Source organism: Ochotona princeps, chromosome 1 (genome assembly GCF_030435755.1).
Source record: "Ochotona princeps isolate mOchPri1 chromosome 1, mOchPri1.hap1, whole genome shotgun sequence".
Taxonomy (NCBI): domain Eukaryota; kingdom Metazoa; phylum Chordata; class Mammalia; order Lagomorpha; family Ochotonidae; genus Ochotona; species Ochotona princeps.
The window spans coordinates 90,699,268-90,712,046 of record NC_080832.1 but is presented as its reverse complement, the minus strand read 5'-3'; the positions used below and the strand labels follow the sequence as shown (position 1 = coordinate 90,712,046).

The following is a 12,779-nucleotide window of genomic DNA, read 5'->3' as shown; positions in this document are numbered from 1 at the left end:
TGGTATTTAGTGTTCTATCAGTGGAGATAAAGTGTAAGAGTTTGTTGATTAAAGAGATGCATTCTTTGCTTAAATGTGGACATCAGATGTAAAACTGCCTAGGAACTGAGATGTGAAATTTGACTTGTTTTTGCATTTAGTGTGATTATTAGAAACGCCTGATAGTAGCAGTTTTAATATGAAATAAAAATTCAAAGAAAGACTTTAATTTGCCATTTTATGATTTTGATTTTTTTAACTGCTTCCATTGTCTTTGTATTGAAATAATATTCTGGGGTTGGCATTGTGGTGCGCAGGTTTAACCGCTGCTTACAACACCAGTATCCTTGATAGTTTATCCAGTTGTTTTACTTCGGATTCCAGCTCCCTGCCAACGTGCCTAGGAAAGCAGCAGATGATGACCCAAGGCCTTGGCCCCTGTTCCCAGATTAAATTAAAAATCTCTGCATTTGTACTGGCTAAACTCTAGTCATTGCAGCCATTTGGGGGAGTGTACCAGTGAGTTGTCTCTCTCTCTGCATAGATATATCTCCATCTCTGTTTCTCCTAAAATAAACTTTAAAAATAAACATTGTACACCTAACCCCAGTAAGACTGGCCCACATGAATAAAAGCACCAACAACACTTGTTGGCGAGGTTGCGGGGAAAAGGGAACCCTACTCCACTGCTGGTGGGGCTGCAGGCTGGTACAGCCTCTATGGAAATCAGTATGGAGAATATTCAAACAACTCAAATTCAACATACCGTATGATCCAGCAATAGCACTCCTAGGAATATATCCAGAACACTTGTTTTATGAGAAACCAACATGCACTCCTATGTTCATAGCAGCACAATCAGTAATTGCAAAAACATGGAAACAACCAAAATGCCCATCAACAGAGGATTGGATAAGAAAGCTATGGTTCATCTACTCCATGGAATACTACTCAGCTATTAAAAAAAAAACAAAATGCAGTTCTTTGTGGCCAAATGGGCCAAACTGGAAACCATAATGCTAAGGGAAATGAGCCAATCCCAAAAGGTTAAATACCACATGTTTGCCTTAATTTAAGATGATATGATGTTATGTATAACATGTTATGTTTTGAATGTTATATGTTGTGTATAAACTAAAATTGAAGTATAGGTGAGGTGGTCACAGAAGGTGGCTGGGAACTCGCATTTACTTTTAACATATTGGTTACTCATTACTATGTCAATTAATTCCATAATGATGTAAATTTTTGCTGATGGTATGTTGGAGCTTTCAATTGACTGGGATGATACTCTGCTGGCTCTGTCTTCAGACCAGAGAGGGTATACCTAAGAAGCCGTTGAACCTGATGGGACAATAAGATGCTGGACTCTATGTTTGGTATACGCTTGCAATGGGGAAATCCCAACTGAACTTGAGCTGTGGTTATACAACAAGGTGGAGGAATCCACCATGGTGGGAGGGCTTGGGGAGGGGTGGGGAGAACCCAAGTATCTATGTAACTGTGTCACATAATACAATGTAATTACTGAAGTTAAATAATAAATAATTAAAAAAAAAACACAGCAGAATCAAAAAAAAAAAGAAAAAAAAACATTGTAATAAGAATTTTATTGAGATGTAAAAATATTTCCTAAGCTTATAATTTATTTTTTAAGATTTAAAAAAATTATTAGAAAATGAGATTTGGAGAGAAGAGAGCTAGATCATCCATCTGCTGTTTGATTCCCCAACCGGCACAGATCAGAGCTAAACCACTTTGAAGTCAGGAACCAGGAGTCTCTTCTGGTTCTCCCATATGGGTGTGCAGGGTCCTAAGGACTTGGGTCATTCTCTGCTGCTCTTTTAGGTGAAAAGCAGGGAGCTGGATCAGAAGTGGAGCATCTGGGACACAAACTAGTGCCCATACGTGATGCCAGCACTTGAAGGTGGAGGATTAGCCCATTGAGCCATGACAGTGGCCTCTACACTTATACTTTATTATATCTACCAGGCTGAAATAAATAAGATACAACTAGAAATTCTTTTTTCTGTCTTTAACAAGGAGCCCAAGGGTTCATGAGTAAAAAGCATAAATTTAAGAAAACATATCAGAATAAAAATAAAATTTTAGCAGAACATATATATAGTTCAGGTAAATAGTGAAACTGTATCAGTTTGATTAGGTTTAGTTGCATAAAGCGGATAACAGATAAAAAATCAATATGTAGAAGGAAAGTCAATTACTTCTCTTATTAACAAGAAATGTATGGGTATACAATCCCAGGTTAGTTTGGTGGTTTTATAGTAACTTTGAATTTAAGAGGATTTCAGCTTTTTGATTTGACATCCTAGCATATATTTCCATTCCCAAGGTCACAATGCCATGATTCAAGAGAATTCTTGGAATTCAGTCATCTCATCCATATTTTAAGCTTCAGAAAGAAGCAAGGTTGAGCATTCATGTTTCTCTTAAGGGCATTTTCTAGATGTCAATACAATATTTGAACACTTCTTTTTACATATGATAGACCATACTCTACTTAATGGGAGGCTGGAAAATTTTAACTTGGTACATTGCTGCCTTCACTGAAATCAAGTGTTGGAAGAGGCACTGCAGTGCAGTGAGGTAAGCTGCTGCTAGCAACACCTCCATCCCATAGCAGAAGACTGCTTCAGGTCCAGCTACTGCTAATGTGCCTGAGAAGGCAGCAGGTGGTGGCCCCTGCCACCTACATGGGAGACCCAGATGAATTTCTGGGTTCTTGCTTTCAGTCTGGACCAGTCTGGTCAGTGTGGAAGATCCCTCTCTTAGTGTCTCTCTCTCAGACACTCTACCTGGAGAATATTTTTTTCCACTTACTTGTTTTTAACATATAAACAGATTTAATGTAGCTCACAAATACAATTATAGGATTATATTTCCCTCTTCCTGCCTTCTCTTCTTCTCAGTCGTCTGTCCAAAACTTGTGAGATAATATATTTTAATTCATCTTATAATCTAAGATTCAATGCTTTAGTAAAGATTTCTACAAGTAAATTTGAAAAAGGAAAAAACTAACAGTGTATACTGAACAGACAACTGGAAGACTCTGACTTCCCAAATCAAAAGCCTCTACTTTCTTATGTATGTGTGTATATATTGTGCACATGTCTTTTCTATATTTATGCCAATATCTGACACTCTACATAGCTATGTATAACCAAAATCCACATTAACTATTAGGAAAAAACACAGTGCCTTCAGAAAGAGATTATAAGCATTAAGTTCAGACACATGGACACTTTAAAATCTAATGAAAGGTTTTGATCAGAAAACGTTTTCTAGATACACACACAGAGGCTGATTTGCATATAAGCACATGGTACTGGTGGTGCCCTCCCATGGGAGTGGTAACCCAAGAGCCGCTCTCCAGGACATGGTATTGGTGGTCATCACCAAGACAGAAAGCTGCTGTGCTGGGACTTCTGCCTCCTACAGAAAGAGAAGCACAAATGCTATGCACTGATGGATTGGGTAGCAAAAGTCCATCAAGGCTATTTCCCAAGAGCATTTGAGTATATGTTAAAATATATATATTTATTTAAAGTGATTTTTAAAATGTGTGCCAACCTAACTTTTTCTCTTTGTATAAACTAAAATATGAGATGAGGAGTGTATGTAAAACTCAGGAGATGTTCACTTTGCCATTGAGGAAAAGAAAGGTAATTTTCCTCAGTTCTTGAGGAAGAAAAAACGCTACTCAAAAGCTGCCTTCAACTCAGGGTGAGAGAAATCACCATCCTAGCCCTGTATTGTGTGGCTACAATTATCCCTGTCTCTTCTGGGATGGGGTTTGATCTTTTGGCATTTCTTTTTAGCCAGGAGCTGGGAAATATAGATGTAAATGTGGTTGCAAATGAGAGATTCTGCGATGTACTGAATAATAGGGCAATCAAGTAGCTGTTGTGCAGAGAAAGCTGGAGCTTATGAGAGGGGATGCCATCAAAAGAATTATAAGCTGACATGACAGAAAATTACATGTACTTGAAATGTGCTGTTACAAAATGTTAGTCTGACGTTAAGCTGCTTTACAGCAGTATCTTGTCCTTGAATAGCCTGGTGATTATCCAAGTCCCTGGGGTGCTGCTTTCCTCCCTGATTTTGTAATGCCTTGGGTTGTCCTCGCATTGCAAGGAGTTGTTGCTAATGCAGGAAAAAAATTTTTTTCTTTTCCTTTTCTTTTAATTTTTAAAAAAATATTATTTATTTTTCTTGGAAAGTCAAGTTTAAAGAGAGAAGAATAGATAGAGAAAAAATTCTCCATCCCCTGGTTCACTCCCCAAGTTGCCATAATGGTTGGAGCTGAGCCAATCTGAAGCCAGGAGTCAGGAGCTTCCTCCTGGTCTCCCACATGGGTGCAGGGTCGCAAAGCATTAGGCCATCCTCTACTGCTTTCCCAGGCCACAAGCAGGGAGCTGAAAGGGAACTGGAACAGTTGGGATATGAAACAATGGCTATGTGGGATCCTGGTGCATGCAAGGTAAACACTTTAGCCACTAAGCTATCACATTGGGCCTGAAAAACTGTTTCTTAAAGAAAATTTATTTTATTTATTTGAAAGGCAGAGATGGGGGAAAGGGGAGAGACAGAAAGAGAGAGAGAGAAAGAGGGAGGGAGGGAGGAACAGAGAGAGAGACATAGAGGAAGGAAGGAAGGAAGGAAAGAAAGAAGGAAGGAAGGAAAAGGGGAGGGAGGGAGGGAGACTTCTAACCTTATTCCCATTTACTCCCCAAAAGGCTATAATGGGAAACGCTGGGCCAACTCAATGCTTCGAACCTGGAACTCCAATTGGATCTCTCACTTGGGTACCAGGGCCTAGCTGCTTGAGCCTTATTCCGTTTGATATCCCACATGCATTAGCAGCGAGCTGAATTGGAAGTAGAGCAGTCAAGATAGGAATCAGCAATCACACGGAATGTTAGCATCACAGGCAACAGTTTAGCATGCTGTGCCACAACACTGGTTCTGGCAAATTCTTAAGATAAAATTAACTTTGAGTTTCACTTAGATTCTAGAGAATTTTCTTTTTAGTTGGGATGGACATCTAGTAGAAGTTCCACGTAAGGCTAAGAATCTTAGCCTGACCATCTTGACAAAACAATATCATTTTATAGATGCTAAAAATGTGTTAAACATTACATATATTACCTTATTGAATCCTCACGAAACTTGAAGGCACGTTCTAGCACTAGTCTCACTGAAGGTGAAATACAGTGAGACTGAGGAACTTGTCCACGATCATTTGGCTGACTATGCAGAAGCTGAAGAGCAATTTTAACCCAGTCAGATTTACTCTAGAGTCTGAGCTCTCAATGTGTTTTCCTACTTTCCTCAAGGGTAGTATTTTATTGAGAGATCTAAATGGGCAGGATAAGGTTTATTAATTAAGAAATATTTATAGGAGGAACTTAACAGGATGAGAGATGCAATAAAGTACTTCCCCTTTGTCTTCAGAATTACACAGTTAAGATAACAAAAAGATTTTTTATGCTTGCACAGGAATTGGCAATAGAAAATATGAGTGAGATATGGAAAGGAAAGGTCTTTATAAAGGAATTATATTGCAGATTTTCTATTTGTAACACTTATTTGTCTTCTATCTGGTACTGGAATTATCAATAAGGTTGGAAATATTCCAATTATATTTTCTGTTATCTCTAAAGAGTGTATTGGGTGGTAGAAATGGATATTATTTAAACGGACAGTGGTATGTGATTGACAAAACTACTGATGCAATAAAACTAGCTGATTTTTCATATTCTGGTATTAATCAAAAGCAAAGTACCATGTATTATGCTAAGCCTGTTCTAAAATGTGTACATTGGACAAAAAATAGGCCTAGGAGTTTGTTCTTTGATTTTATCTATAAATACATGCATATTCAGCATTCCGTAATTATTCTCCTAGATTTCAGATTTGTAATAATGGATGGACCAAGAGCTGACTTGGGGAAGGGACCACATCACACTCACTGGTGGAAATCATAAAGCACTGATGCCTGCTTCATGCAAAAATGGCTTGTGCAGGGAGCTGACCCTTGAGTCAGGACGGAATGTTGATACATTAAGCTCCCCTTCCTTCATCATCAGTTTCTGTTTTTCCTAGGCTCTCAACAAAGATACCTGCACTCGCTGCAGCACTGCAGAGCAATTTACACATATGGGAAAATTAATGTCGTATGGGACCATTGTCAACCAAAATGAATCATCAGTCACTAGTTAAATGCTTCTCTCTTAGGCTTCTTGGGCAGAGAACCTGAAATTCCTTTTTATGTAGTTCCTGTGAAGATGCAGCAAAGGTGAGCAGAGCTGCCCATGGATTGTTTCAACTCCATAGTGTGCCTTTGTACTGTCTCCCCATCTCTAGTGCATTCTCTCTAGGCCTGTGCACCTGTTTCCTGAGTGTTGCTGTACTTCTGAGTTAAAGAACTTGATTGCAATCTTTTTTATTCATGTGCTACTTTTGTGGGGGAATCCACGGCATAAAAGGAACAATATTTATGGATGAAAGCTGATTGCTAATGTTTGTGGGAGTGAGGGAGTCATGGATTGCATTGTTATATAATGTGGCTTTCTTTCATCAGTTACCTAAGTATGGGTAATCTAGGGGTGTTTCCACAATGTATCTATCTGTCATTATCTACAATTCTCTTTCTCCTTAGACAGTCTAAAGTTCTATAATTCTAACCACTCCTTCTATTGCAATACTTCTCAAATTGTATCTTCAGTTGTGATATATCCTCGAAGCAACAACATCAGATGTCAGACATCTGTTTGTCCACATATCACATTCATTTGGAGATCCAACAGGGTTTTTTGTTTTCCCCTCTTCATCTGTCCAAACTAAAACTCTTGCTTAACTCTTGATAATCCTTATGAAATACTCTCTAATGGTTCTATTCTTCCTCATGGCATCACCATCTGCCCAACAGTCCAAGTAAATAAAATAAAGGAATCTAAACTTTGTTTCTGGTCCTACCCTGTTAATACTCATCCCACTAATTGTGTCAACTATAGTCACAGAACAAATTCCAAGCTTATGTATTTATTTCTATCTCCACTACCATCACCCTTTTTTAGGACTACCATGATAGACTTTAAAACTGTTCTCACTATTGCTCTCAGAATGTTTCAAACAAAAACTCTCATATCTGGAACATACCAGTGGCTTCCTAAGGTATCTAAAAATAGGTAATAAAACTGGAGCCCTGGACCAGCATTGTACTGCAGTGGGTTACTTGCTGTGCTTGCTATGTCAGCAACCATATAGGTGTGCCATTCAAGTCCTAGCTGTTCGGGCTTCCGGTGCAGCTTTCTGCTAATACAAGTGGGAAAACAGTGGATAATGGCCCAAGAACTTAGGCCCCTGCTGCCCACAGGGGAGACCAGGATAGAGTTCTGGGATCTGGTTTTAGCCTGCCTCAGCCCTGGCTTTTGTGGCCACTTGAGGAGTGAACCAGAAGATGGAAGACGTCTTTTTCACTTTCTGTGTTTCCCTTTGCCTATCACTCTGAGTTTAAAGTAAACAAAATGCTTTTTACTAATCCCTCGTGCTGCTGACATGTGATACAGACCCTGCTCATATCAGATATTATTTTCTTCCTTACTCATTTATTCCTATAGATTGAAAGTTTGTATGTCCCTAATTAATATGTTGAAGCCTAACCCTCAGCGTGATGCCATCTGGAGATCAGACCTCTGGGAATTGAAAGTTGAGCTTTTATAAACGCGATTATGTCCTAACACAGGGTCAGCAAGTCCTTTGCAATGTGTGACAACGCAATGGGAAGGCTGTGACTCATGAACCAGGAAGCCAGCCCTCATCTGAATGAAATCTGCTGGCACCTTGATCTTGGTTTTCCCAGCTTCCAGATCTGTGAAAACTGTTTCTATTGTTTAGAAGCACACTCCGGTCCATGACTCTCTCTTACAGCAACCTGAATGGACTAAGACACGTACCAGCCACAGAAACACCTTTTATTCTTCCAAAAAACAAAAGGGTTCTATCTTTCTGAAGCATCTGTTTTCTGAAACTTGGATAGCTATTCTTTGCAAGCTGTGCTCCCAATTCTTTAGGTGTTAATATGAATACCTCTTCCTCCAAGACTTATCCTTGTCTTTATGATTTATATAAAGCAATGCTCTCTAAATGTGATTCCTTCTGTCAGTCACTTGTCTATTTCCTTCATAATTCTTAGAGATTTTGTTTCAACTCTTGAGCTGCTTTTCATTTTCCAAAACAGCAGATGAGCTCCACCTGGCATTGAGTCTCAGTTTTCCTGAAAATCTTTACATTCCTGACATCTTTATCTAGCTCTGGCAGTTTTGTGGTAATAGCTACTTCTTATAAGAAATTACACTGGATGGGCACATACCAGAATTTCTTCTTAAACTCAGATTAGAGCCTAATTTTATCTTTTTTCTCCATTTCAATATTCTATAAAATCTCTTTGTCTTTGGACTCTAATGAGATTCAAGACATGAAGGCATTCTTATAAATTTTCATTTCATATCTTATACTATAACCAATGGTATTTTCAATAGCTTTTATTTAAATAGAATGACTTTGCCTGAGAAACATGTGATTTTCAAAGGGAAGAGGACTTCATTCACCTCCAGGCTATTTTGTTTCTTCTGATAAAAATGACAAACTTCTATACAGAATGAAATTGCTAGTATTGGTACTTCTGAGCTCCCCTCTTACGTCCTTCTCCTAACTGCATGCACGTCCACGGTCTCAGTTCCTTTGAAGTTGTGTTCATCATATCCTTCAGTACTGTTTAGTCACCAATTCTTCATTCCGGTGTCAGTTTCATAGCTGTCAACTCAGGGTACAATGCCCATTTTTTCACTGAGTCATCGCAGGCTGAGATTGTTAGCTTCACTGTGTGTGCCTGGAGCACCAGACCCTATGTTTATTTGGATAGCCATATCTTTGGTGCTAGAAGAGTAAGCCTTATCTTTCAGGCAAAAATAGTCATGATACATGAAACAAGTGTAGCCCTGTATTGGTTACAAATGAATACCAGTTGCTTTCTATTTCTGATAATACTTATAGACAATTAATACTCTACAACAAAGCTAACATTAAATTCTTAGCATGTTTATTTCTTACATGATCTTATGTTACAATATCTTGTAACTTTGTCATTTAAAAATTGTCATCTTGGATTTTTCCCAAGGAGAAGTGCATAATTGTTATTTGGGATTTAGTTTCTTGGTTTATAATATTTTATTATGGGTTTTGTTATCTTTAATAGGAACTAATTGGGCTGTGACACATAGAATTGTTAATATTACAGCCTCATCTGCTAACATGATGTAAAAGAACTTGATTCCATTCATTGTCCTCGATTTCCCTTGCTATTTTCTTATTTGGGATTTTGTTATAGAATGTTTTCTAGTCTTACTTCAGGGAGAACTTGTCACCTCCCTTGTAATGACTTGTAGAGGTTGAGGAATATTTCCTCAGTGATCAGTCTCTTTAGTCATGTCTCAATTGATTTGAAAATAATGGTTCAGTGTATCTGATCATGCAGGTGCTGTTGGTTATCACTGAGTAAACTCTGGCCTCTTTACTTCTCCCTGTTTTCCATGTTGAATAGTCTAAGACTTGTGGTGGGCATTTGGCATAGTGGCTAATTTCACTTGGGGCACCTGCAATTCTAAATGGAGCACCTGGCTTTAAGTTTTGTTTCTGCTTCTGATTCCAGCTTCCTGCTAGTGTAGATCATGCAAGGTGGCGGGTCAGTTCAAGTGTTATCCTTGCCAACTACATGGAGACTTGGTTTGAATTCCAGGTTTCTGGCTTTGTTCTGTTCCAACTCCAGTTGTTGCGGGCATTTGTAGGGTGAATCAGTGGAAGATATTTCTATTTGTATTTTTCTTTTTGGTTTTCAAGGCAAAGTGAAAATAATTAAATAAAATGTAAAATATAATCAAAAACTCTTACCATCAGTACAAAGGGGTCCAGATTTCCCATACGGGCAGAGGCAGACAAAATCTGTCCCAGACTTTGGAACACAGGTGGCGCCGTTTCCACATGCGTTGTTCTCACAACTTGAAAACTGGCACAGCTTGCCAGAATACAGCCTTGGACACTCACAAAACCAGTTTTCACCATCACTGAGAAGGGAAATGCAATTAAAAAGCAATCAGAAAAAGAATATTTTCCATACTTTCACTCATGCACACACATATATGCATGCACACATACACAGATAAAATTATAATCACACTCATCTTTCTCATTCCATTCTGTATTTCAGCTTTTGAGTATTTTAAGCTGTGTACTTTACATTGGAAGCAGATTAATGGCTTCACAGATTGTCTAAAGCTATGATTTCTATTTTAAGTTATCTATTTTTATTTTTGATTTATCCTGTTTTTTATTATTCTCTAGGCACCCTTGCAGGGTTTCATTAAATATGTGTGGTTCTGCATCAATAAAGTGCTTTATGTATATTAGGAAAACCATCTTAGGCTCAAAGCTCAGAGGAGAATTTTCAGCTGGTGATAAGCTCCGCACACAGAGGGCAAAGTCCTTCAGGAGGTACACTTGTGGTAATTCTGCAAAAAGGCACAGTGGGGAGCTGTAATGACTGCACAACACTCCAACTTAAAATATGGTTTGGTGGCCCCAGCTCTCAAGTGCTGTTGAAAGCAGAGCCGAGGAAAAATATTCCTCTCGCCTGCCAGGGAAGTGGTCTCGGGAGGCAAAAGCAACTTGGAATTCGTTATTTCTGGCTCCTTTGTTTCCTTTTCTTCCTATATTTTCTGTTTTTAAAGTGGCAATAGCCGCCGTTTTCCTTCACAGGTCCCACCTCTCTATATTTTTATCCTCTGTTGTGTGAGAGGGGACAAGCCTAGTCTTTGGTGCCAGTCACATGATTAGTATAGGTTGATTGCCAGGACCTCAACGGAATAACTAGCAGAGGGCTTTCTCTCTGCTGCCACCGCTAAGCTGACAGATGCTGGTGGCCCAAGGACAGGGATGAAAGTGACAATGAGTGACACAGATTGCTGATGTCATTATTTAGGTACCAGGTCCAGTCACTCTGCTGTTGTGTGAGCTAATATAGTCTATTCCTTTTTAACAACTTTAAAGTCAGTATTAGTGAGGGTTCTGCCATTAGTTGCAAATTAATCCCACTGAATTTTTCTTTTTTTTTTTTTTTTTTCTGTAGCACACATCCCTTGTCATACATGGAACTTGAGATTGCTTTGATTTTTCCTGTTTACACCTTATCTTCTCAATATGACTGCTAGCTCTTCAGGGTAGATGTCAGAACCAGACCTCCAAATTTGGAAGCTAGCATATTTCATCTTTCTAATTCTGCCTATCAGCCTAATTGTAAAGCTTGTCTAGTCTATGGCATTCCTCTTGCCTCATACACATCTCTGTGTGTCCTTTTCCTTTCCCATAACTTTTCATCTCTTTTCTCCAAAATAAATTCGCTGGCAGAAAAGGAGAATTTCTTCCATATTGATTATACCTGAATTTAAAATATGAAAGGGGTAGCTTTTTCCCCCCAAAGTCCATTCTTGTGCATAATGTTCTATATTAGTGAGATGAAGCACTATGGAGAAAGAATATATATCAAAGAGAAGGTCACACTGGCTTTGGTGAGATGAAAAGTTCAAGACCCTCAGATTTTGCCAACACATAAGTCAGTCCTGTAGGTGACCAATAATGTATTCATTTTATAGCCTCTATGGAAATTTTATAGTAATTTATACAAAGTAGCTATATACAGAATCCAACAGGTTTTCAAAGCTGGAGAGGGGAGTACAGATCCATGGCACTAAGGTGAGGATAAAGTATCTTAGGCAAACTCTTCACTTTCCAGGTTAGAAAAAAAAATTTTGAGAACTGCTGAGCCAATACTGTTCCTCATTGCCATAAAGTCATGATAAAAACATGGCCAGACCACTTGGTGTACATGGAGATATATATTTACGTGGGCTAAAGTGTTAGAAATTTAACATTGTTTGGGATCTATGATAAAACTAATGTAACTTTGCTTCCAACCACCTAACTTGGAATTAAGCTTAGTGTTAAGAATCTATATTCAGGGGTGAAGCCTGAGAGTGTAACTCTTTGGAAAGTTGAATTCCAGAATGATCAAATTAGTCTCATGTTGTTTTTCTTTCTTTAAGATTTGTGTTTTTCTGAAAGGCAAAGTCATACACATAGAGGGAAAGAGATCTTCCATCCTCTGGCTCACTATCCAAATGTCTGCTGCAGCTGGGAATGAGTCAAGCTGAATCCAGGAGCCTGGAGTTCCCACATGGGTTACCCATACGGGTGGCAAAAAGTGAAGCACCTAGGCTATCCAGCATTGCTTTCCCAAACATATTATCAGGTATCTAGAGCAGAAAATGGCCCCAGTGTGATGGCCTAGTGGCTAAATTATTGTTTTGTATGCACCAGGATCCCATACCGGCTTAGATTTGTGTCCCAGCTACTTCACTTCCTAGTCAGCTCACTGCTTGTGGCCTCAGAAAGCAGTAAAGAATGGCCCACAGCCTTGGAACCCTGTACCCAGGTGGGAGACCCAGAAGAGGCTCCTTGCTCCTAGCTTTGAATTTACTCAGCTCTGGCCATTGCAGCCACTTGAGCAGTGAATCAGTGAAGAGATCTTTCTCTGTATCTCCTTCTCTGTGTATCTGTCTTTCCAGTAAAAATAAATATATACATATATTTTAAAAAGAAATGGAACAGGGCCCAGTGGCGTGGCCTAGCAGCTAAAGTCCTCGCCTTGAACGCCCCGGGATCTC

General features: G+C 38.9%; 1 protein-coding gene across 1 annotated transcript in view; it reads right to left on the bottom strand.

The window, feature by feature from the left end:
• The window catches only part of LOC131481299 (protein eyes shut homolog), a 1,058,324-nt gene that overhangs the window by 99,790 nt on the left and 945,755 nt on the right, over nucleotides 1-12,779 (bottom strand). The window contains exon 24 of the mRNA XM_058669692.1: nucleotides 9,952-10,124. Coding sequence (XP_058525675.1) covers nucleotides 9,952-10,124 — 173 coding nt within the window. The remainder of the gene's footprint in view (nucleotides 1-9,951; nucleotides 10,125-12,779) is intronic.